The sequence below is a fragment of the Henckelia pumila genome, chromosome 4 (genome assembly GCF_033568475.1).
Source record: "Henckelia pumila isolate YLH828 chromosome 4, ASM3356847v2, whole genome shotgun sequence".
NCBI lineage: Eukaryota > Viridiplantae > Streptophyta > Magnoliopsida > Lamiales > Gesneriaceae > Henckelia > Henckelia pumila.
The window spans coordinates 135,014,925-135,039,159 of NC_133123.1; the positions used below are offsets into that span (position 1 = coordinate 135,014,925).

Below are 24,235 nucleotides of genomic sequence, written 5' to 3' on the forward strand. Positions count from 1 at the left end.
ACACACTTTCTTTTCTTGACCGGGAGCAATGAATCCTTCAGGTTGTGTCATATATATTTCTTCCTCTAACTCACCATTTAAAAAGGCCGTTTTAACATCCATTTGATGAATTTCGAGATTATTTAAAGCAGCAATTGCTATAAGTACTCGAATAGACGTTATTCTTGTAACAGGTGAATAAGTGTCGAAGAAATCCAACCCTTCTTTTTGTCTAAATCCTTTGGCCACTAACCTTGCTTTGTATTTTTCAACAGATCCATCAGCTTTGTATTTTCTTTTTAGGATCCATTTGCATCCTAAAGATTTGCTTCCCGGTGGGAGATCTACTAACTCCCAAGTATGATTTTGCATGATGGAATCTATTTCGCTTTTTATGGCCTCTTTCCAAAGCGGAGCGTCAGGACTAGATAACGCTTCGCTTAAGGTCCTTGGATCATTTTCTATAGCATAACTAAGAAAATCAGGACCAAAAGTTTTAGCTATTTTAGCTCTCTTACTACGCCTTGGTTCTTCGTTTTCATGAGTTTCCTCATTATTGAATTCATGAACTCTTTTCGAAGATCTCTTTTCTTTTCCTTCGTTACAAGGAAAGACGTTCTCAAAAAATGCAGCATTCCTTGATTCAATAATGGTATTTTCATGTATATCAGGAATCACTGACTTGTGCACTAGGAATCTATATGCATTACTGTTGTTTGCATATCCAATGAAGATGCAATCTACAGTCTTAGGTCCAATCTTCACTTGTTTTGGCTTTGGTATTTCTACTTTCGCCAAACACCCCCACACTTTTAAGTATTTGTATGAGGGCTTATGTCCTTTCCACAATTCGTAAGGAGTTTCATTTTTTTTATGTGAAATTTTGTTAAGAATATGATTTGCCGAAAGTATTGCTTCCCCCCACAAGTTTTGGGAAAGTCCAGAACTTATTAGCATGACATTCATCATTTCTTTCAGAGTACGGTTTTTTCTTTCCGCAACACCATTAGATTGTGGTGAATAAGGAGCAGTTATTTGATGAATAATGCCAGATTCATTGAAAAATTCTTCAAATGGAGCAACATATTCACCTCCTCTATCACTACGAATTTTCTTGATTCTTTTGCCTAATTGATTTTCGACTTCATTCTTATAGGTCTTAAATGTTTCAAGAGCTTCATCTTTGTTTCTTAAAAGAAGCACATAGCAGAATCTTGTGCAATCATCTATGAATGTAATAAAGTACTTTTTCCCACCTCTAGTTTGAACAAACTTTAAATCACAAACATCGGTGTGAACTAGTTCTAGAGGTATTGTACTTCTTTCCACTGTGTGAAAAGGTTCTTTAGTTAATTTAGCTTCAACACATATTTCACATTTGTAGTTTGAATCAATCTTAGTTCTTGGAATAAGATTTAATTTCCCAAGTTTTCTCAAAGTGTTGAAGTTAACATGCCCTAATCTAGTATGCCATAAATTAGAACATTCAACCAAGTAATTCAAAGCATTAACTTTATTACTTTCAAGATCACGAAGTACAGTCATTACATTCATTTTGAACAGTCCCTTTTCTATATATCCTTTTCCTAGGAACTGTCCATTTTTCATGATTACAACTTTGCCGGCTTCAAACATTATTCTAAATCTGGCCTTGACTAGTCTAGACCCTGATACAAGATTCTTTTTTATGTCCGGAACATGGAGGACATCGATGAAAGTAAGCTCTTTTCCCGAAGTCATCTTGATCACCACTTTGCCTAATCCAACGATCTTAGAAGTCGCATTGTTACCCATATAGAGCTCTCGTCCACTTATAGGAGTATACTTCGAGAATAGATCCTTGTCAGCACAGACATGTCGCGTAGCTCCAGTGTCGATAAATCATTTTTTGGGATGATCAACCATTTTAGCCTCAAAGATCACTGCTGACAGATCTATCTCGGACAAATCAATAGGTACAGATTTGTGTTGGACCACATTTGCCCGGTATTGATTGTCCTTCTTCGGTAAGCGACAATCCTTGGCCTTGTGGTTCGTCTTCCCACAGTTCCAACATGTTCCTTTCCATTTCTTGTTCTTCCCTTGCTTTACATCTTTTCCAAAATGCTTTCTTTTCTTCATAGCGTTTGGCTCCACCAAATTTGCCTTCGCTTCCATCGGTATCTTACCAGCTTTGTTCTCCGACTTGCGATTGTCTTCCTCAATTCGCAGCCTTACTATCAAGTCCTCGAGCCCCATTTCCTTGCGTTTATGCTTTAAATAATTCTTGAAGTCTTTCCATAAAGGAGGAAGCTTCTCGATTATAGCAGCAACTTGGAAGGACTCACTGATCATCATCCCTTCGGCCATTATATCATGGATGATGATTTGGAACTCTTGCACTTGGCTAATCACCGTCTTGGTATCAACCATTTTGAACTCAAGAAACTTTTCGACTACAAATTTCTTTGTGCCAGCATCCTCGGTCTTATACTTTTTCTCCAAGGATTCCCATAGTTTCTTAGCAGTCTTGGTTGCAGAATATACACTATACAGTGTATTGTCCAACCCATTCAGTATGTAGTTTCGGCACAAGAAGTCGCTGTGACACCATGCATCGAAAACAGACCTTGTTTGTGTGTCAGCATCCGGTGCCGGAACAGCAACGACTTCCTTCAGAAACCTCGCAAGATGAAGTGTTGTGAGGTAAAACAACATCTTCTGCTTCCATGTTTTGAAGTCAGTACCAGAGAACTTCTCAGGTTTCTCGGCATGGGCAGTAGAAGCAGGGGCCGTAGGTGGCGGCGGCGTAACATGTGGTGGTGGGGTAACAGGGGGCGGTGGTGGGGGCGTAATACTGGCAGATGGATCAGTAGCCATGAAACGAAAATTTTGTCTTAAACTTGTAGCGATAAATTTCACCACTTGCAACCACACGATCAAAACAGCGAGCCAAGAGTTTAACTCTTTTTCTTTAAGACAAAATTTGCCCCGCCTAGGTGCTAACGGGATTGTGCAAAGTGTCTCCCAAGATAGAACGCTTTACAACTTTGAGTAGCAGCACTGCAAACCCAAAAAACTTCGAACACAAAGTGCTTTAAAGAAACTCTTTTATGAAGAGAAACAAGAGAGATCAGAACTCTCTATGCAAGACAAGAGAAGAAAGAATGAGTGAATTGGTAAGTTCGAATGAATGCAGGGGCTATCTATTTATAGACGTTGGAAAGCTGCCTCGGACGGTTGCACCCCTTCGATGCATGCATGGCCGAAAAGTTGCAATGGTTTGGTCTGAAGAGATGCACCTGTTCAGCCAAAATGACGCACTGTTTCGGACCAAAAGTCGTGCCCGTTCACACGAAAAGTTGCACTGATTCGAGCTGGATGGTTTCACTGATTCGGAAGCAAAATAAAATATTTAATTAATTTTTGTCCAAAAAAATTTATATTTATGTCAAAGCCAGCCCAGCCCACGCCCACGCCCGTGGCCGTGCCGAGCCGAGCCGGTCGGACGAACGGCGGCGGCGCACGCGTGCGTGGGGCTAATGGTTCGAACCTAGCCTAGACTAGGTCCGCTCCCTTTAACAAACATGGGTACCCCTTGGGGCCCCAACCCATTGTCTAAACTTTGACATTATATAGTGCAATTTATTCCCACATTTTATCAATGTGGGACAATGAGCATAAAGCCTCATTCACCATCCATTTGTCCATAACAAATTTTCCAACAATCCCCCACATGAATATGATTTATACGAATATGTATGCATATGCTAAAACAGATTTTCTTACGAAAATTATTGTATGGGGAGAGGTAGCTTGCGGCTTTGAACCTTCCTTAGTGAAATACTATCGGATTTACTAGGCTGCCTAGTGAACGTGATGTCTTGAACTATTCAGCCGTTGATGTAAACCAAGACAACAGTATTCACACAATAATTTTTCTCACACTTTATTTGTTCTCATGGTTTTGTCCGTTTTGGCCCTGGACAAAATCTTGGATTCTTAAGTGTTTCTTTGAAGCGGTCCGTCTTCATACTTAAATAGGTGACCTCCTATTATATGAGTATCCTGCCATACCCTATTTCTTAAAGAAATATAGGAATCATTAAAAGTTTTAAAACTTAACCTCACTACTTGCACAAGTTGCACTTTTATCCTAGGAATGAGAAGAGAATGAAGTTCTAAGTGCACACGAACATTCATAACTTGATTTTCCCATTGAACCAAGATCTTGGGATCTCCAATCTACAAGGTTGGGTTTCCGCTATGAATATTCTTTAATTTTGTAGGTTTTAATCTCATTCCTCTTGATAAGCAGTTTACTTGATCTCTCCCTAAACCTTTTGTCAACGGATCCGCTAAGTTATCTTTTGATTTTACATAATCAACTGCGATAACTCCATTTGAGATCAACTGCCTAATGGTATTATGTCTTCGACGTATGTGTCTTGACTTACCATTATACATACTACTTTGTGCTCTACCAATAGCCGACTGACTATCGCAATGTATCATAATTGCTGGCACTGGTTTCGTCCAACACGGAATATCTTCTAGAAAATTACGAAGCCATTCCGCTTCTTCTCCCGCTTTGTCTAAAGCTATGAATTCCGATTCCATTGTGGAACGAGCTATACACGTTTGTTTTGAGGATTTCCACGACACAGCTCCTCCACCGATGGTGAACACATATCCACTTGTGAATTTAGAATTTTTTGTGTCGGATATCCAATTTGCATCACAGTATCCTTCTAGTACGGAAGGATATGTTGCATAATGTAATCCATAGTCCATTGAATACTTTAAGTATTTAAATACTCTTTCCAACGCTTTCCAATGATCATTACTAGGATTACTTGTAAATCTACTCAATTTATTTATTGAGTATGCAATATCAGGACGAGTACAATTTGTAATATACATTAGACTCCCAATTATCCTTGCATATTGTTGTTGAGATACGGGTTCACCTCGATTTTTGGATAAATGTAAACTTAAATCCACGGGTGATTTTAACGGTGTGACGTCATATGCGTTGAATTTCCTAAGTACTTTCTCAATGTAATGAGATTGTGTTAGGATAATTCCTTCAGGCGCTTTTACAATCTTAATTCCTAAGATAACGTCAGCTTCTCCCATATCTTTCATATCAAAATGTTTTGTCAACATTTTCTTAGTTTTCATGATGATATCATGATTACTACCCATTATGAGCATGTCGTCTACATATAGACAAACAATTACATATGAGTCATGTGTGCCTTTTATATAAACACATTTATCACACTCATTAATCTTGAATCCATTTGACATCATTGTTTTGTCAAACTTTTCGTGCCATTGTTTAGGAGCTTGTTTGAGCCCATACAATGATTTAATGAGTCGACACACTTTCTTTTCTTGACCGGGAGCAATGAATCCTTCAGGTTGTGTCATATATATTTCTTCCTCTAACTCACCATTTAAAAAGGCCGTTTTAACATCCATTTGATGAATTTCGAGATTATTTAAAGCAGCAATTGCTATAAGTACTCGAATAGACGTTATTCTTGTAACAGGTGAATAAGTGTCGAAGAAATCCAACCCTTCTTTTTGTCTAAATCCTTTGGCCACTAACCTTGCTTTGTATTTTTCAACAGATCCATCAGCTTTGTATTTTCTTTTTAGGATCCATTTGCATCCTAAAGGTTTGCTTCCCGGTGGGAGATCTATTTCGCTTTTTATGGCCTCTTTCCAAAGCGGAGCGTCAGGACTAGATAACGCTTCGCTTAAGGTCCTTGGATCATTTTCTATAGCATAACTAAGAAAATCAGGACCAAAAGTTTTAGCTATTTTAGCTCTCTTACTACGCCTTGGTTCTTCGTTTTCATGAGTTTCCCCATTATTGGATTCATGAACTCTTTTCGAAGATCTCTTTTCTTTTCCTTCGTAACAAGGAAAGACGTTCTCAAAAAATGCAGCATTCCTTGATTCAATAATGGTATTTTCATGTATATCAGGAATCACTGACTTGTGCACTAGGAATCTATATGCACTACTGTTGTTTGCATATCCAATGAAGATGCAATCTATAGTCTTAGGTCCAATCTTCACTTGTTTTGGCTTTGGTATTTCTACTTTCGCCAAACACCCCCACACTTTCAAGTATTTGTATGAGGGCTTATGTCCTTTCCACAATTCGTAAGGAGTTTCATTTTTCTTTTTATGTGGAATTTTGTTAAGAATATGATTTGCCGAAAGTATTACTTTCCCCCACAAGTTTTGGGGAAGTCCAGAACTTATTAGCATGGCATTCATCATTTTTTTCAGAGTACGGTTTTTTCTTTCCGCAACACCATTAGATTGTGGTGAATAAGGAGCAGTTGTTTGATGAATAATGCCAGATTCATTGCAAAATTCTTCAAATGGAGCAACATATTCACCTCCTCTATCACTACGAATTTTCTTGATTCTTTTGCCTAATTGATTTTCGACCTCATTCTTATAGGTCTTAAATGCTTCAAGAGCTTCATCTTTGCTTCTTAAAAGAAGCACATAACAGAATCTTGTGCAATCATTTATGAATGTAATAAAGTACTTTTTCCTACCTCTAGTTTGAACAAACTTTAAATCACAAACATCGGTGTGAACTAGTTCTAGAGGTATTGTACTTCTTTCCACTGTGTGAAAAGGTACTTTAGTTAATTTAGCTTCAACACATATTTCACATTTGTAGTTTGAATCAATCTTAGTTCTTGGAATAAGATTTAATTTCCCAAGTTTTCTCAAAGTGTTGAAGTTAACATGTCCTAATCTAGTATGCCATAAATTAGAACATTCAACCAAGTAATTCAAAGCATTAACTTTATTACTTTCAAGATCACGAAGTACAGTCATTACATTCATTTTGAACAGTCCCTTTTCTATATATCCTTTTCCTAGGAACTGTCCATTTTTCATGATTACAACTTTGCCGGCTTCAAACACTATTCTAAATCCGGCCTTGACTAGTCTAGACCCTGATACAAGATTCTTTCTTATGTCCGGAACATGGAGGACATCGATGAAAGTAAGCTCTTTTCCCGAAGTCATCTTGATCACCACTTTGCCTAATCCAACGATCTTAGAAGTCGCATTGTTACCCATATAGAGCTCTCGTCCACTTATAGGAGTATACTTCGAGAATAGATCCTTGTCAGCACAGACATGTCGCGTAGCTCCAGTGTCGATAAACCATTCTTTGGGATGATCAACCATGTTAGCCTCAAAGATCACTGCTGACAGATCTATCTCGGACAAATCAATAGGCACAGATTTGTGTTGGACCACATTTGCCCGGTATTGATTGTCCTTCTTCGGTAAGCGACAATCCTTGGCCTTGTGGTTCGTCTTCCCACAGTTCCAACATGTTCCTTTCCATTTCTTGTTCTTCCCTTGCTTTACATCTTTTCCAAAATGCTTTTTTTTCTTCATAGCGTTTGGCTCCACCAAATTTGCCTTCGCTTCCATCGGTATCTTACCAGCTTTGTTCTCCGACTTGCGATTGTCTTCCTCAATTCGCAGCCTTACTATCAAGTCCTCGAGCCCCATTTCCTTGCGTTTATGCTTTAAATAATTCTTGAAGTCTTTCCATAAAGGAGGAAGCTTCTCGATTATAGCAGCAACTTGGAAGGACTCACTGATCATCATCCCTTCGGCCATTATATCATGGATGATGATTTGGAACTCTTGCACTTGGCTAATCACCGTCTTGGTATCAACCATTTTGAACTCAAAAAACTTTCCGACTACAAATTTCTTTGTGCCAGCATCCTCGGTCTTATACTTTTTCTCCAAGGATTCCCATAGTTCCTTAGCAGTCTTGGTTGCAGAATATACACTATACAGTGTATTGTCCAACCCATTCAGTATGTAGTTTCGGCACAAGAAGTCGCTGTGACACCATGCATCGAAAGCAGACCTTGTTTGTGTGTCAGCATCCGGTGACGGAACAACAACTACTTCCTTCAGAAACCTCGCAAGATGAAGTGTTGTGAGGTAAAACAACATCTTCTGCTTCCATGTTTTGAAGTCAGTACCAGAGAACTTCTCAGGTTTCTCGGCATGGGCAGTAGAAGCAGGGGCCGTAGGTGGCGGCGGCGTAACATGTGGTGGTGGGGTAACAGGGGGCGGTGGTGGGGGCGTAATACTGGCAGATGGATCAGTAGCCATGAAACGAAAATTTTGTCTTAAACTTGTAGCGATAAATTTCACCACTTGCAACCACACGATCAAAACAGCGAGCCAAGAGTTTAACTCTTTTTCTTTAAGACAAAATTTGCCCCGCCTAGGTGCTAACGGGATTGTGCAAAGTGTCTCCCAAGATAGAACGCTTTACAACTTTGAGTAGCAGCACTGCAAACCCAAAGAACTTCGAACACAAAGTGCTTTAAAGAAACTCTTTTATGAAGAGAAACAAGAGAGATCAGAACTCTCTATGCAAGACAAGAGAAGAAAGAATGAGTGAATTGGTAAGTTCGAATGAATGCAGGGGCTATCTATTTGTAGACGTTGGAAAGCTGCCTCGGACGGTTGCACCCCTTCGATGCATGCATGGCCGAAAAGTTGCAATGGTTCGGTCTGAAGAGATGCACCTGTTCAGCCGAACTGTTTCGGACCAAAAGTCGTGCCCGTTCACACGAAAAGTTGCACTGATAAGCAAAATAAAATATTTAATTAATTTTTGTCCAAAAAAGTTATATTTATGTCAAAGCCAGCCCATGCCCACGCCCGTGACCGTGCCGGTCGGACGGCGGCGCGCGTGGCTAATGGTTCGAACCTAGCCTAGACTAGGTCCGCTCCCTTTAACAAACATGGGTACCCCTTGGGGCCCCAACCCATTGTCTAAACTTTGACATTATATAGTGCAATTTATTCCCACATTTTATCAATGTGGGACAATGAGCATAAAGCCTCATTCACCATCCATTTGTCCATAACAAATTTTCCAACACTGAGAACGATGAAAAATGGAAGGTATAGCAGTAGTAATTCAGATGTCGACAGCTCTGATCAAGGTTACCATTTATACTAGAGAATAACATTCGAAACAGAATAATTTTAACTCCGAGAATCGGCGTAGAATTACTAGTATTTAAGGTTCTATGAGTCAGGTTGTCCACATGAAGCACCTGAATCTGAGTTGTTTTGAACTTATATCCATGACTCGAAACATTCAGATTTCCTTAAGTTTTCAGATAAAAGTTGAATAGTGATATCACATCCAATTTCCATCAAGTATTTGCATCATCTAGTATCCGGGAGGCAAAATACTATGATTTACAATAGATAGAATTTAACATACAGATATATTCTGTCAGATGATTTCGGTCATCATGGTGCGTATAAAGGAACAAAAGCTCCATGAAATCCATAAGGAACTCTTTTTGGAAGAGAAATCTTCGCAACCGGTTCTTCTGAAAATTCCAAAAGGAAAACATAATGGTTGAATCGACGTTTATAGCGCACAAAGTTTAAAAAAGATCAACGACTGAGAGTAGTTGGGATGCAGTTAAGAGATCAAGAATCCTGGAAAACGGCTCCATCAGTTGGCTCGAGTGTTGGACTAAGCTCAGGCATAGGTTTGTTCTCTAAAAATGACTTCAAAAGAATAAGCGCTTCGTTTGGGCGATACAGAGGCACCTTGTGCCCAGCTCCATTTACGATCACATAGGTCAATCCCTTGTATACTCTGCTCCATCCTCCAACCTGCATAATTATATGGCATTACAAGAGAAGATCATGACAGAAATGCAACGAAAACTTCCTCCGCTCGGCTTTAGACAGTAATCGCCCCCATTGTATAATGGAGATGCAGTGTTTAAACTCTAATTCAGAAAAGAATGACTATTGTTTCTTAGTACTCACCCTTTGGCTGATATACCAAGGATACCAGTTGGTTATGATTGGAAGGTTCAAAGCATTGAGTGCATAGCGAGTAGATGGCACAGGAGCCACAGCATCGGCATTCCCACTACAAATAATCAGAATGTAAAAGAAAACAAAGTCATTTTCATGAACTCATTCAGCCAAGGAGTCATATGTATATGTACCATGTTGGTGCCGAGAACTCAAGGGACGTGGAAAAAAGAGAAGAAAGTACATATATTCTTACGAAAAAATCCAAATCCTGAGACCGGCAGCTATTAATTCTTGATATATTGGAAGTGTGGATGGAGATGAGTCAGTCCAATTGTGAAAGAGGATGTCACTGCAAAGTTCAAATAAAACTTCAAATGCTGTCAATTAATTTAGATTCGGCCCTGTGTGAAGAGAACCGAGGGGCGCGACTGGGATTAGTAACTATAAAGCTCACCTGCATGCTACCCATGGGTAAGGAATTCCAGTTGTGTTGGCATGAAATGCCTTTTGAACCTCAGGAAGATTGAAGTAAGCTTTGAAATAGCTTTCTGTGCAAGGATAGTATGCTTTGAACAGCCACGGCCCCTTAAGAAACCAAAGAACGATCAGTTCAAGGAACAAAGTGGGATGTTAAAAAGAAAGGTCCAACTTTATCTTAGGCATCATTCACACAGACAACAAAAGAACACATACATGGCGACCACCGAGAAGGCGCCTACTTGAAGAAGATTTTTCGTTACACAGAGGCGTGAAAATGCTCTCTTCGTCGATGTTTCCTTCCTCTTGACTCACAAGATCAAGAGCTTTTCGACAATCAGTTGAAGGATGAACACGAGAGGATGAAGTGCATGTGTCCTTGAGTTGTTGGAAAGTCGTATCCGAAATCAAACCACTGATCCACCAATGCTCAAACTGTTAAACAAGTGTCTCAAATCAAGTTGGGCCTTGGTAGTTCAGCTAACAGGGTAATTGTTTGCTTAATGGGCCTCGGATATGGAGTAAAGAAAGCCCATCTGGAAAGCCGTATCAGTTAAGGGATAAAAGGAAATTACCAGAAGAATGAACAACGGTACAATCATAATCATAACAGAAAACTCTCAAGCTTGGAGATTTACAGCAGAAGAAATCCAAATACTCGAATCCAAGAAAGGATCAAGTCAGAAGAACAGAGAGAGATCAGTGGAAAAGAAAAGACACGTGATATAGATCTGTTGATTCAATTTGGTTTTGTATTGATTGATTACTGCGTGTAAGGAACTTGAGGGGAATTGTTTCTTGATAGTATAATAAATCGGTGGTTTGCTCTCCCGTGGATGTAGGTCTTTAAGACTGAACCACGTAAATCTTTCAGTGTTGATTATTACTATTTCTTGGTGATTGATTTGAGTGTTAGCTTATTGATCTGTGAATCAGTAGTGAGTTGTGAGTGTTCTTGAGCCACGATTGTTTGATCTCATTATCTTGATAGTGTTAGTTTAAACACTGTGATATTTGCCAAATCACAACAATTGGCGCCGTCCGTGGGAAGCCAAGAAGAGAGTTGAAAGAATGGGATCTTGGAAATTTGATATCGAGAGATTTACAGGGAAGAACGACTTTTCACTATGGAGGATCAAGATGCGAGCCATCTTAATTCATCAAGGATTAATCGAAGCACTCAAAGGCAAGGAAGAGATGACAGAAACGATCAAGGACAAGGATGAAATTCTTGAGAAGGCTCACAGTGCAATCATACTATGCTTAGGTGATAAACCCCTAAGGGAGGTAGCAAAAGAGAAGACTGCTGCAGCCGTATGGATTAAACTTGAAAGTCTATATATGACCAAATCACTGGCCAACAGATTATACTTGAAACAGAGATAATACTCATTCAAAATCAGGGAGGAAAAAGGGCTCGATGACCAGATTGAAGAATATACAAAGATGATGGATGATCTGGAAAATATTGAAGTAAAATTAGATGATGAGGATAAGGCATTAATTCTGTTGAATGCTCTCCCTAGAAGTTATGAGAACTTTAGAGATGCTCTTCTATATGGAAGGGAACAAACCATTACTTTGGATGAAGTGTTATCTGCCATTCAGTCAAAAGAACTTCAAGAGAAGACCAATACAAACTCTGAATCTCAAGGTGAAAGTCTCATGATTCGAGGGAGGAATGACAGGAGGAATTTTAAAGAAAACAAAACCAGGTCACGATCAAAGAGTCAAGGGAGATTTCAAAGGAAGCCAGCACCTTCAAATCTGAAGTGTTTCATATGCCATAAGGAAGGTCATTTTAAAAGGAACTGCCCAGAAAGAAATAAGAGATCCTTTGACAAGCCTAAGGAAGGAGGTGAAGCTGCTATAGTCTCTGATGGTTATGATTCAGCAGAAGTGCTGGCTATAACAAATCATGACATTTCAAATGAATGGATATTGGACACAGGTTGCTCATTCCACATGTGTCCCATTAAGACATGGTTTGAAAGATTGGAATTTGCTGAGCTAGGATCCGTGTTGCTAGGAAACAATAAGGCATGTAAAATAAAAGGAATAGGGATGGTGAGAGTCAGAATGTTTGATGGTGCAGACAGGGTTCTAAAGGATGTAAGATATGTTCCTGAACTCACAAGGAACCTCATCTCCTTAGGCACATTAGACACTGAGGGCTATTCTTTCAGATCAGAAGCTGGATTATTAAGGGTAACCAAGGGATCTCTAGTGGTCATGAAATCAACCAAAAGAGACTCTCTGTATGTACTTGAAGGAGAAACAATAGTTGGAGGATCGGCAAGCATCCAATCACAAGAGAACAAGGCAAGATTGTGGCACCTCAGGCTGGGACATGTGAGTGAAAGAGGACTACAGGAATTAAACAAGCAGGGCTTATTATGTGGTGATAAGATACAAGGACTTGAAACATGCGAGAGCTGCATTCTAGGCAAAGCAAAGAGGGTATCCTTCAATCAAGGCAAACATACTACAACACAGCCACTGGAGTATATACACTCAGACATTTGGGGTCCCTCAAGAACAGAAACACATGGAGGAGGAAGGTATTTCATGACAGTCATTGATGACTATTCAAGGAGGGTCTGGGTGTTCATTTTAAAAACCAAGGATGAAGCCTACATCAAGTTTAGAGACTGGTTACAGGCTGTGGAAAATAAGAAAGATCTAAAGGTAAAGCATTTAAGGACTGACAATGGAATGGAATACCTTTCTGAGAAATTCAGTCAATTATGCAAAGCAAAAGGGATAACAAGACATAAAACTGTAGCTAGTACTCCCCAACAAAATGGATTAGCAGAGAGAATGAATAGAACATTACTTGAAAGGGTGAGGTGCATGCTATCTAATGCAAATCTACCTAAGTCATTTTGGGGGGAAGCTGTAACCACAGCAAGCTACTTAGTTAACAGATGTCCATCAAGTGCAATAGAGTTTAAAACTCCTATGGAAAGATGGAGTGGATCACCAGCTAACTATGCAAATCTGAGGATATTTGGATGCTTGGCATATGCATATCAGAAGCAGGATAAACTTGATGCAAGAGCTGTAAAATGTATCTTTATTGGTTACCCAGATGGGGTAAAAGGTTATAAGGTCTGGAATCTAGAACCAACAGGGCCTAGATGCTTTAATTCTAGAGATATAACCTTTGATGAATCAAGGATGGGATACATTAACAGGACTGATAAAGATTCTTCATGGCAGCATCAAATAAATGAACCACAGGCTAAGGTGGAGCCACCTACACTCGAATATAAATCTGACAGTGAAGAGAATAATGCAGAAACAGAATCAAGTGAACAAGGACAGGACTTAAGCAACTACCATCTTGCAAGAGACAGACAAAGGAGGGAGATAAGGCCTCCTAAGAAGTTTGGAGAGGCAGATTTAGCCTGGTATGCTCTTGCCATTGCTGAAGAAATGGTAAATTCAGAACCAACCTCCTTTGATGATGCAATAAAAAGGAGTGACAGTAAGCTATGGTGGGAAGCAATGAATGAAGAAATGAAGTCTCTAAATAAGAACAACACATGGAAATTGGTGAATAAACCAAAAGATGTGAAAGCCTTAGGATGCAAGTGGCTGTACAAGCTAAAGGAAATGAATCCAGGGACAACAAGACTCAAGTACAAAGCAAGACTTGTAGCAAAAGGTTTTGCACAGAAAGAGGGTATTGATTTTAATGAAATCTATTCACCCGTGGTCAAACACTCATCTATCAGAGTTATGATTGCTATAGCAACTCAACTGGATTTAGAACTTGAACAACTTGACGTCAAAACAGCCTTCCTACATGGGGATTTAGAGGAAACTATATACATGAAGCAACCGAAAGGATATACTCTTCCTGGAAATGAGAACAAGGTGTGCTTATTAAAGAAATCTCTTTATGGACTTAAACAAAGCCCAAGGCAATGGAATAAGAGATTTGATGATTTTATGATAAGAATTGGATATCAAAGAAGCAAGTATGACAGCTGTGTGTATTTGAAAAAGGAAGAGAAGTACATTACAGTCTATCTACTCATCTATGTAGATGATATACTAATTGCAAGCAAATGTGTTAAAGCAATTAGGGAACTCAAACAGAAGCTAAGTGATGAATTCGAAATGAAAGACTTAGGACCAGCTAAAAGGATACTTGGTATGGACATCCACAGAGACAGAGAAAGATGCCTAACACATCTAAATCAGAAGTGTTATCTAGAAAAGGTGATTCTTAGATATAACATGAATCAAGCTAAGTCAGTCACCACTCCTCTGGGCCAAAATATAAAACTCTCCATCAGTCAAGCACCTAAAACAGAAAGTGAGAAAAAAATGATGGAACACATCCCATATGCAAGTGTAGTAGGCAGCTTAATGTATGGTATGGTATGCAGTAGGCCAGACCTTGCATATGCCATCAGCAATGTGTCAAGATTCATGGGAAATCCAGGGATGTGCCATTGGACAGCCTTGAAGTGGATTATGAGATATCTTAAAGACTCCACTGGACAAGGATTATTGTTCACAAGGAAGAACAAGGAAGAGGAAGCAATTGTGGGGTATGTGGACTCGGACTATGCTGGTAATTTGGATACTAGAAAGTCGATGACAGGTTATATCTTCACAATATTTGGAACAGCAGTCACTTGGAAAGCAAGCTTACAACCTGTGGTAGCTTTATCTACAACCGAGGCTGAGTTTATTGCTGTGACTGAAGCCATTAAGGAAGCAATGTGGTTAAAGGGACTGATGTCAGAACTTGGAGTTGAGCAAGAACATGTGGTGGTATATTGTGATAATCAGAGTGCCATACATCTGTCTAAGCACCAAGTATTTCATGAGAGGTCTAAGCACATTGATGTTAAGCTACACTTTGTGAGGGACATACTGTCTAAAGGAGATATAGCTCTTGAAAAGATACCGACAGAGGACAATCCAGCGGATGCATTGACCAAGGCATTACCTTCTAACAAGTTCAAACATTGTATGAACTTGGTAAAGGCAGTGCAGATAGACTAACCATTGGGGTTAGGTGGAGAGCAGCCAAACTGATTTGATTCAAGGTGGAGATTGTTAAACAAGTGTCTCAAATCAAGTTGGGCCTTGGTAGTTCAGCTAACAGGGTAATTGTTTGCTTAATGGGCCTCGGATATGGAGTAAAGAAAGCCCATCTGGAAAGCCGTATCAGTTAAGGGATAAAAGGCAATTACCAGAAGAATGAACAACGGTACAATCATAATCATAACAGAAAACTCTCAAGCTTGGAGATTTACAGCAGAAGAAATCCAAATACTCGAATCCAAGAAAGGATCAAGTCAGAAGAACAGAGAGAGATCAGTGGAAAAGAAAAGACACGTGATATAGATCTGTTGATTCAATTTGGTTTTGTATTGATTGATTACTGCGTGTAAGGAACTTGAGGGGAATTGTTTCTTGATAGTATAATAAATCGGTGGTTTGCTCTCCCGTGGATGTAGGTCTTTAAGACTGAACCACGTAAATCTTTCAGTGTTGATTATTACTATTTCTTGGTGATTGATTTGAGTGTTAGCTTATTGATCTGTGAATCAGTAGTGAGTTGTGAGTGTTCTTGAGCCACGATTGTTTGATCTCATTATCTTGATAGTGTTAGTTTAAACACTGTGATATTTGCCAAATCACAACACAAACATTCCCTTGTAATCATAGTAATCGTCCATGAGAACGTTCCCCAACTAGCAAAAAATAAAGAATCAAACATGGAAATATAAGAAGATACTTCAGAAACGTTAGAAGAAAGTGAACTGATATATATATATGGTGCAAGATCTTGTACTGTCTAGTTTAGTACCAAGAATCCCTTTAGATTTATGACCGGGTTTTCGATTCCCTTGTTCTTTTCGTATATGATTTGAGCTAGTTGAGGCCCATAATGTCCTAAAAAAGATGATAAGGTTGCCAAGATCAGTTTTTTTTCCCCAAACCTATGTCACGTTTAAATATTTCCAAAAGAACAATACACTGCTTACCGGCATAACTTTCCCCAGTTATGTAGAAGTCCCTGTATTTGTACTGAGGAAACCTTTCGAACCATTTGACAAGAAAGATATATGAATCTTTGGCTAAAATTTCACGAAACAGTTACAAGAAATAATCAGAACCAAGTGAAATAATGAACGAAACTTGTAGTATTCCAGAGTTAAACTATGGGCTATGGCTATAAATTAATTAACGAGTGAAGCTGCAACGTACCTGTTCTTTGATCACCTGCTGTATACAAGTCCGATGAAGTATTTGAATACGCGAAACCAGCACCACTTGGTGAATCCAAGAAAAGCAAGTTTGCCACTACAAGAACATCAATAGAATTCCCCTAATTAAGGATCGATGCACACAATCCAGTGGCGGAATTTGAGATAATTAAAAGACATGACAAAAAACACAAAGACATACAATTGCTCCACGAATAGCGATTGAGGCTAAGTGATTTCCCATCAGGATTAACATTAAAAGGTCCGATTTCTTGGACAGAACCATAGCCTACAGAAGAGCAACCGGGGCCTCCGTTTAGCCACAACAGCAGTGGCTTTGACTCGGGCCGTCTGCGTATAGGCGCTTCGGTTAGCCAGTAAAAGAGTGCTCTTCCGGCCTCTTCATTCACAGTTACATAGCCTGAATATTGATCAAAATGAACTTCTGCAGGCTGCCCAGGTAAAGATGTTATCTTATCATTTTCTTGCTCATCATTGTAATAACAGAGACAACGATTGCCCACAAAAATGTGTGAACAAAGAAGGTAAAAGATGAATGAAATTGGTTCTAATCTGTACCCCATTGGATCAGCTAATTAACCAACTATACAAAAAGATTTCTCCCTTGAGGTAGTGACAAGAAAATATTTGCTAGTATTTATATTTGTTGGGCTCGGGTAAAATAATAGAAAAAAAAAATTGTTAGAAAAAACATATATTTCTTGACCACATGACCCAACTTTTCTTAGATCTGTATTTGATTTGAGATGAGAATGTGATAATGCACGTATAGATATATATAGTTCATTTGTTAATTAATTGAGGCATATATGTCAAATCAACATTAAAATAGTTTAACTTGGGGTGAGCAACTTATTATATAATGGAAGAAATCATTTTTTAATTTTTTGTAAAAGTAATTTCATATAATTTTAAAATTTTGTTAAAAAAAAAAACTAAAAAGTGCTTTTTAAAACCTCAAAAAAACTCTATCACACTGTAGAATAATAGATGTATAACCTAACCTATTATAAAATATAAATAATAGTTCCTTTATTAACCAAACAACGCACTGTAGTTCATATATCTAAATTATATTATTACTCAGAATATTATATTTATTTATATATTACTCTGAATAAAAAATTATAATAAAACCTAATACTAGGTGAACATGCTTCACATTCTTGAAATATCACATGAGGAAGTAGGTGAGGAATTGTTTATGTATTAGGTATAAAAAGACCGTCTTTTTTCCTTTTCTTTTCTTTTCTTTTTAATCCATCACATATATATTTTTTTAGCACGTGTTTGTAACTCCTTGAAAAATGATATATTATGAATTGTTCTTTATAAAATTTCAATTCATAAATTTTTTTTAAGCGCTTGTAAACACTACTTAATTACTTCTAAAACATGGAGAAAAGGACACAAATGAACACTTGTTTAACCAAGAAGCAATCTCTCTAGTTAAATGAGATGATAGTAGAACTAAAAATGATTTTCATCGAACGAGGGAAGTGAACGTGGGTAAACTATTTAAAAAAAAAAAAAACTGTTATTGCAAATTTGAATCGTACAATACAATAGATAGGACAAAGTCGAGGACGGAGAGGGTGCAACCACCGATCCCAGGCTCCGTCCCTAAATTTATTATTCAAGAAAGCAGCAGGATACATGACAACTCCAGCCAGAAACCAAACATAACGATTGCCTGTGAGGTACCAAAACAAGGTCTAATTTATTGCTCACAGAAAGAAAGCTTAAAACATTTATTCATTGATGCAGCCAACAGATCAAGAATCCTGGACGAGTTCTGGACTAAGGCCAGGCATAGGATTGTTCTCCAAGAAGGATTTTATAAGAATGAGCGCTTCATTGGGGCGATGCAGAGGCACCTGATGCCCAGCTCCATTCACTATCACATACGTCAGTCCCTCGTATACTCTGCTCCATCCGCCCACCTTCTTGCTTATATACCAAGGATACCAGTCCCTTAGGATCGGAAGCTTCAAAGCATTCAGCGCATAGCGAGTTGATGGCACAGGAACCACGGAATCCGCATTCCCACTATGTCAAATGGTGTCATATGTGAATGTGAGTGCACCATGTTTAAAAGGGTCATGAAGAAATGAGGATAAATGATGTGTTTTCTTACGTGAAAATCCAAATCCTGAGACCAGCAGCTATCAGTTCTTTATATATTGGAAGTATGGTCGGAGCTGCGTCGGTCCAATTGTAGTAGAGGGTGTCACTGCAGAGTACATATGAAATTTCAAATGTTTTTTGGATCTTGTTATAGACAGAGTCACAGAAGGATATATATATATATAGTGAAAGTAAACTCACCTGCATGCTACCCATGGGTAAGGGATTCCAGTTGTGTTGGCATGGAATGCCTTCTGAACTTCAGGAAGATTGAAGTAAACTTGAGAGTAACTTTCTGTGCAAGGATCGTATGCTTTGAACAGCCATGGCCGCTTAAGGAACAAAAAGAAATGAGTGAGTTCAAACAACAAAAAAAGGTTCATGTAACAGATTTGAACTTGGTAGAATTAGCCTAATTAAACCAATTTGAAATGTGTTATGTATTATGTATGGTTCGATTCATCCTTTCATTATCCATTAAACTAGGGGCGTAGCTAGAAAAAAATTTAACCCTGGGCTGACTGATTCCATAAAAAAATTAAAATTAAATAAAATATTTAAAAAGTAAATTATATTAAAAATATAATTTATAATCAAAGAACACTCGCAAAACATTTAATGATAACTATAAATATTATATAGTGACAAAAAAAATATAAACTACTAAAAATGTGATTGATGTTACAAGTGAGATGACTTCGAAAAAATGTTGGTGGTTGTAAAAAAATTAAGTTTTATATACATAATATATTAAACCATCGCATTCAATTGATATCCTTACAATATACTCAAAATGAAAAATATGATATCTCAAATAATATAATACATCATGAAAAAATTTAAACATAAACTACTCAAAAACACCTCATTTATGATCAAAGAAATGAAGAAACATTAAATATATAAATCCTAAAAATAAATTACTTGAAAATACAGACCATTTCCATTTTCCAATTAAAAAAAATACAAAAATGTCATAGAAAGTCAGATTAAATCATTTTAAAAAGTCCACTTCACAATTATTTACAAGAAACCCACAATTACACACATCAATAAAATCAAGCAGTTCAAAAATAACAAAATATAATTTTAGAAAATACAAAAGTCTTTATAAAAATTGAACTTTTAGAGCAATTGAAAAGAAACATGACTGGAAGAGAGCTGTTTTCTCTTTCTTTGAATTTTTTTTAATAAATCAAACCAAACAAAACTCACAAATATATTTCAAAAAATAAGTTGGACCAAATATTGGGCTAATTAAAAAATTTAATCTAGGCTTAAGAGTACACATATATTATAGCTAATAATTAAAAAAAAAAAATTGACCCTGGGCTGGAGCCACCCCAAAGGCTGGGGTGGGCTCCAGCCGCCCCTGCATTAAACCAAGAACACTTACATGGCGACCACTGAGAAGGCGCCTATTTGAAGACGATTTGTCGGCACACAGAGGCGTGAAAATGCTCTCTTGGTCGATGTTTCCTTTCTCTTGAGTCGCGAGATCGAGAGCTTTCTGACAATCAGCTGAAGGATGAACAGGGGAGGATGAAGCGCATGTGTCATTGAGTTTTTGGTAAGTCGAATCCGAAATCAAACCATTGATCCACCAATGGTCGAACATGCCCTTGTAATCGTAGTAATCTTCCATGAGAATGTTCCCCAACTAGCAAAACACAAGAATAAAACGTGGAAATATAAGATGATACATACACCCGAAACAAGGCATTCTTAACCGGAAGAATAATGGATACAGGGCAAGATCTCGTGTTTAGTTTAGTACCAAGAATCCCTTGAGATTTATGACAGGGATTTCGATCCCCTTGTTCTTCTCGGATATGATTTGAGCTAGCTGAGGCCCATAATGTCCTAAAAAGATTATGAGGTTTCCAAGATCAGATTTTTTCCCCACCTTTAAATATACATATCCAAAAAAGATATACTTCTCACCGGCATAACTTTCCCCAGAAATGTAGAAATCTCTGTATTTGTACTGAGGAAACCTTTCAAACCACTTGACAAGAAAGATGTATGATTCTTCGGCTAAAAGGTTCACGAAACAGTCGTAATAAACAATCAGAAGCAAGTGATATCTATAATGAACGAAATAAATGAGTGAAGGCATGCAACATACCTGTTCTTTGATCGCCTGAGGTATACAAGTCTGAAGAAGTATTTGAATACGCAAAACCAGCACCACTAGGTGAATCCAAGAAAAGCAAGTTGGCCACTGCAACAACATCCAAGCAATTCAGAGATAATCAAAAGAAACCGCAAAACAAAACAAAACAAAACATACGATGGCTCCACGTATAGCGATTGAGTTTAAGTGATTTCCCATCAGGATTAATATTGAAAGGTCCGATTTCTTGAACAGCACCATAGCCAATAGAAGAGCAACCGGGGCCTCCGTTTAGCCACAATAGCAGTGGCTTTGACTCGGGCCCTCTGCGCGTAGGCGCTTCGGTTAACCAGTAAAAGAGTGCTCTTCCGGCCTCTTCATTCACAGTTATGTAGCCTGAATATTGATCAAAATCAACGTTTTCAGGCTGTCCAGGTAAAGATGTTATCACATCGTTTTCTTGCTCTGCATTGTAAAAACAGTGGCAAAGATTGCTCAACAAAATTTGCGAGCAAAGTAGGTAAAACATGCATGGAATTGGGCCAAATCTGCACCCCATTGGATTAGGTAACCAACTATACCAAAAGAAGATTTCTCACTTGGGGTACCATGCATGAAGAAAGTATTTGCTGGTACCTATATATACTTGTAGGGATCAGCTAAAATAATGATCCCATTAAATTCTTGACCACATATGAGCACTGTTCTAGAATCCTTATCGGATATTTTAACTGGTGTGACCAACAATTGAATTTTCAATTCAACTTATGTTCAACGTGTATCAACTGAACCCTTTATAAATAGTTCATTCATCAAATTATAATCTCTCTTATAATCACATTATAAGATTTGATCTTCAAAGATATCATAATATGTAGATTACATTATTTTATTTTATTTTTTTTTATGACGTGAAAACACAGTCGCTGGCCTTCGGTGCACACTGAGTAAATTCCGGGCTAACACAAATATAGCCTGCAAACTACGCTAGTTAGGTAAACCGCACTGAACAAGCCCTATGTAACAAGATCGCTGGAGAAGGTGTTGCCATGTTGGTAAGGGGAGTCGAACTCCTTGACCATTTGTCAAGAGCTTATCAACTCCGTCGAATCAGACATCTTGGATCATATAGCCTAAATTAAGCATGAACATGCTTCACAGAATTGAAATATCATACGTGATTAGGTAGTGATTGGAAGAGTTTTTAGAAAGCACTTTTCATCTTTTCCTTCATAAATTTTTTTTCAAAAACTCTCGTAAACACTACCTTAGTCGGTGAGGAATTGTATATATGTATTAGGCAAAAAAAAATTTGTCTTTTTATTTTTTTTGGGCGGGGGGAGACCTCCTGTAACTTGTTGGATTATAATGAAAACAGGGGAAAAAACAAAGATACTAATATTTTAATAAATGGGACACAAATGAACAAATCGGCTGCCATAATTGTATCAAGAATTCATTGAATTTAAATGGAATGTAGTGCATCGACAAGTTGGTATTGGTTAACCTCAATTTTCACGTGGCTATATATATGTTGTTCCGATGTAAAATATCTAGAATAGCCTTTAGTGATTATCATGATATCCATATTCTGAAAATTTATTTATTTACAAAAACAAATTTAATTTTTTCTGATGAAAGAATATCAAATCAATTACATTTCGATAATAATCAACTTAAAAAGTTGTTGATTTAAATCCCACAATTACTAGTTACACAAGGGAGGGTGATTTCCAAGAGGAAAAAGAAATCACTAAGTTTAGGTTTATTGAGTTTTTATAGTCTGACCATATGAAGCAAGTGAGAATATTTTTGCTATATGATTATTTTGGATATGAAACTTTGTCTAAATAAAATATAAGCACGTAAAATTTGCTTAAAGATTAAAAAAAATTCTAAAACTCTAGATATTTAATATTTTTCGATAATATTATATTTGCTGAATATAAGATTGATACGATCGATCATAATAAAATCGTATTAAATAAATTTTGATAAACACATCATGACCACAATATTGTCAAAAATAATTCTATAACAAAAATGTATGGTGATATCCTAGTAGGATACCCCGGGTGGCCAAAACCCCGGGTGGTACCCTACAAGCCGGGTGGTCAGGACAGCGGAGCAGGTCCCAGCCCGACTATCTTTAGGGTGTGGTGATATAACCCGGGGAGTATAAGCACTCGGAAGACCCCGGGAGGTCCGGGTGGCTAGGAAACAGCCACGTCTGCTTAGAGTGTGCCAGAAGCAAATCCCCGACCAAATCATTACGGACCATGCTCTAACGGAGTGGGCTTTTCCCCGACCAAATCATTACGGACCATGCTCTAACGGATTGGGCTTTTTCCTGGAACTACGGATGTCTAAATCACACGTGATGGCCGTTCCATCACCCTAAAAGCCGTCAGTCAGCCCATACTCAGTAATCATTGAAAGCCCAAGGGGGCCATTATAAAAGCAAGAGAGGACTCACTCTCTGAAAATCAATCATTCACCTATCTTTTCCGCCCGGGAGTTTTCTCACCCCCGGGTAGTCATTTTGTGATAATCGCATCATTGGCGCCGTCTGTGGGAAAGTGAGTCTAAGGCGTAGATATGACCATCATCGATGATCCTGAAAGCTCTCATCGAGCAGTGGCCGCAATCCAGGAGCAAGTGGACGCTATGGTGAACGCGGCTCTACAAAGAATCATGGCGATACAATAAGGAGAAAAGGAGGGCCAAAGGAAGGATAATGAAAAAGAAGTAGAAGGGGAAGAAGAGCCAGGACCGAGGCCCGAGAAAGAGAATAGTAAAGGCATACACGTGGAGGATGAGAGAAATTCACATGCAGGATCGGCAAATGTCACCATGGCAGGGGAGCTGGAAATGTTGAAACAAAAAATACAAAAATTGGAGAATACTGACCCGCGGGAATCTTCGCGGGTCAAAATTTTGGGTTGTCCCTTCTCTCCGGAAATCATTGGGGAGCCATTGCCAGTCTATTTCAAGTCCGCCAAAATCAAAGAGTATGATGGCAGCGCTGATCCCGAGGAGCATGTAACCCGGTTTGAGAACGTGGCAATGTTGCATTGTTATGGTGATCAAATCAAGTGCAAGGTATTTCTAACTACCTTGGTGGACTCCGCCCAGAGATGGTTCAAAAATCTGGAAGAAGGAAGCATTAAGACTTTCGAAGAATTTCGGGAGGTCTTTTTGCAACACTTCAGCAGCAGCAAGCGATACAAGAAAACCACTCTCAGCCTCTTCGAGATAAAGCAGCTAAACGAGAAGTTTCTAAGAGCTTATATTAAAAAGTTCAATAGAGTGGCCTTGGAAGTGCCTGCATGTGCACCTGAAACCAAAATCACTGCTTTCAAGCAAGGGCTTAGAGAAGGAGAATTCTTTCGGTCTCTGGTCAAGAGGGCCCCCCGGTACT

The 24,235-nt window shown here is 38.4% G+C and overlaps 3 protein-coding genes across 5 annotated transcripts; all 3 read right to left on the reverse strand.

Annotated features, from left to right (window-relative positions):
* Positions 1 to 1,860: 1,860 nt before the first annotated feature.
* On the reverse strand, positions 1,861 to 2,838 carry LOC140861813 (uncharacterized). The gene has a single exon (XM_073264819.1). It carries the CDS (start codon positions 2,836 to 2,838, stop codon positions 1,861 to 1,863), a length of 978 nt encoding a protein of 325 aa, XP_073120920.1.
* A 5,699-nt stretch (positions 2,839 to 8,537) lies between these two features.
* On the reverse strand, positions 8,538 to 17,274 carry LOC140894502 (serine carboxypeptidase-like 26). 3 transcript variants are annotated; one of them, XM_073303007.1, is made up of 10 exons: positions 16,753 to 17,274; positions 16,552 to 16,647; positions 16,329 to 16,421; positions 16,151 to 16,236; positions 15,987 to 16,034; positions 10,531 to 10,749; positions 10,292 to 10,422; positions 10,091 to 10,186; positions 9,844 to 9,949; positions 8,538 to 9,684 (listed from the first exon to the last, which is right to left on the reverse strand). In XM_073303007.1, the coding sequence occupies exons 1-10, from the start codon at positions 17,132 to 17,134 to the stop codon at positions 9,496 to 9,498; spliced, it is 1,446 nt and encodes a 481-aa protein (XP_073159108.1). In that variant the 5' UTR covers positions 17,135 to 17,274; the 3' UTR covers positions 8,538 to 9,495. The 3 variants fall into 3 exon arrangements, with proteins under 3 accessions (XP_073159108.1, XP_073159106.1, XP_073159107.1); XM_073303005.1 differs by lacking the exon at positions 15,987 to 16,034 and having other exon boundaries at positions 16,753 to 17,273; XM_073303006.1 differs by lacking the exons at positions 10,531 to 10,749; positions 15,987 to 16,034 and having other exon boundaries at positions 8,917 to 9,684; positions 16,753 to 17,269.
* An 838-nt stretch (positions 17,275 to 18,112) lies between these two features.
* LOC140863505 (serine carboxypeptidase-like 26) lies at positions 18,113 to 21,413 on the reverse strand. Its single transcript, XM_073266971.1, has 8 exons — positions 20,992 to 21,413; positions 20,827 to 20,922; positions 20,643 to 20,735; positions 20,476 to 20,561; positions 20,095 to 20,358; positions 18,900 to 19,030; positions 18,709 to 18,804; positions 18,113 to 18,620 (listed from the first exon to the last, which is right to left on the reverse strand). The coding sequence occupies exons 1-8, from the start codon at positions 21,371 to 21,373 to the stop codon at positions 18,347 to 18,349; spliced, it is 1,422 nt and encodes a 473-aa protein (XP_073123072.1). The 5' UTR covers positions 21,374 to 21,413; the 3' UTR covers positions 18,113 to 18,346.
* Positions 21,414 to 24,235: the final 2,822 nt, after the last annotated feature.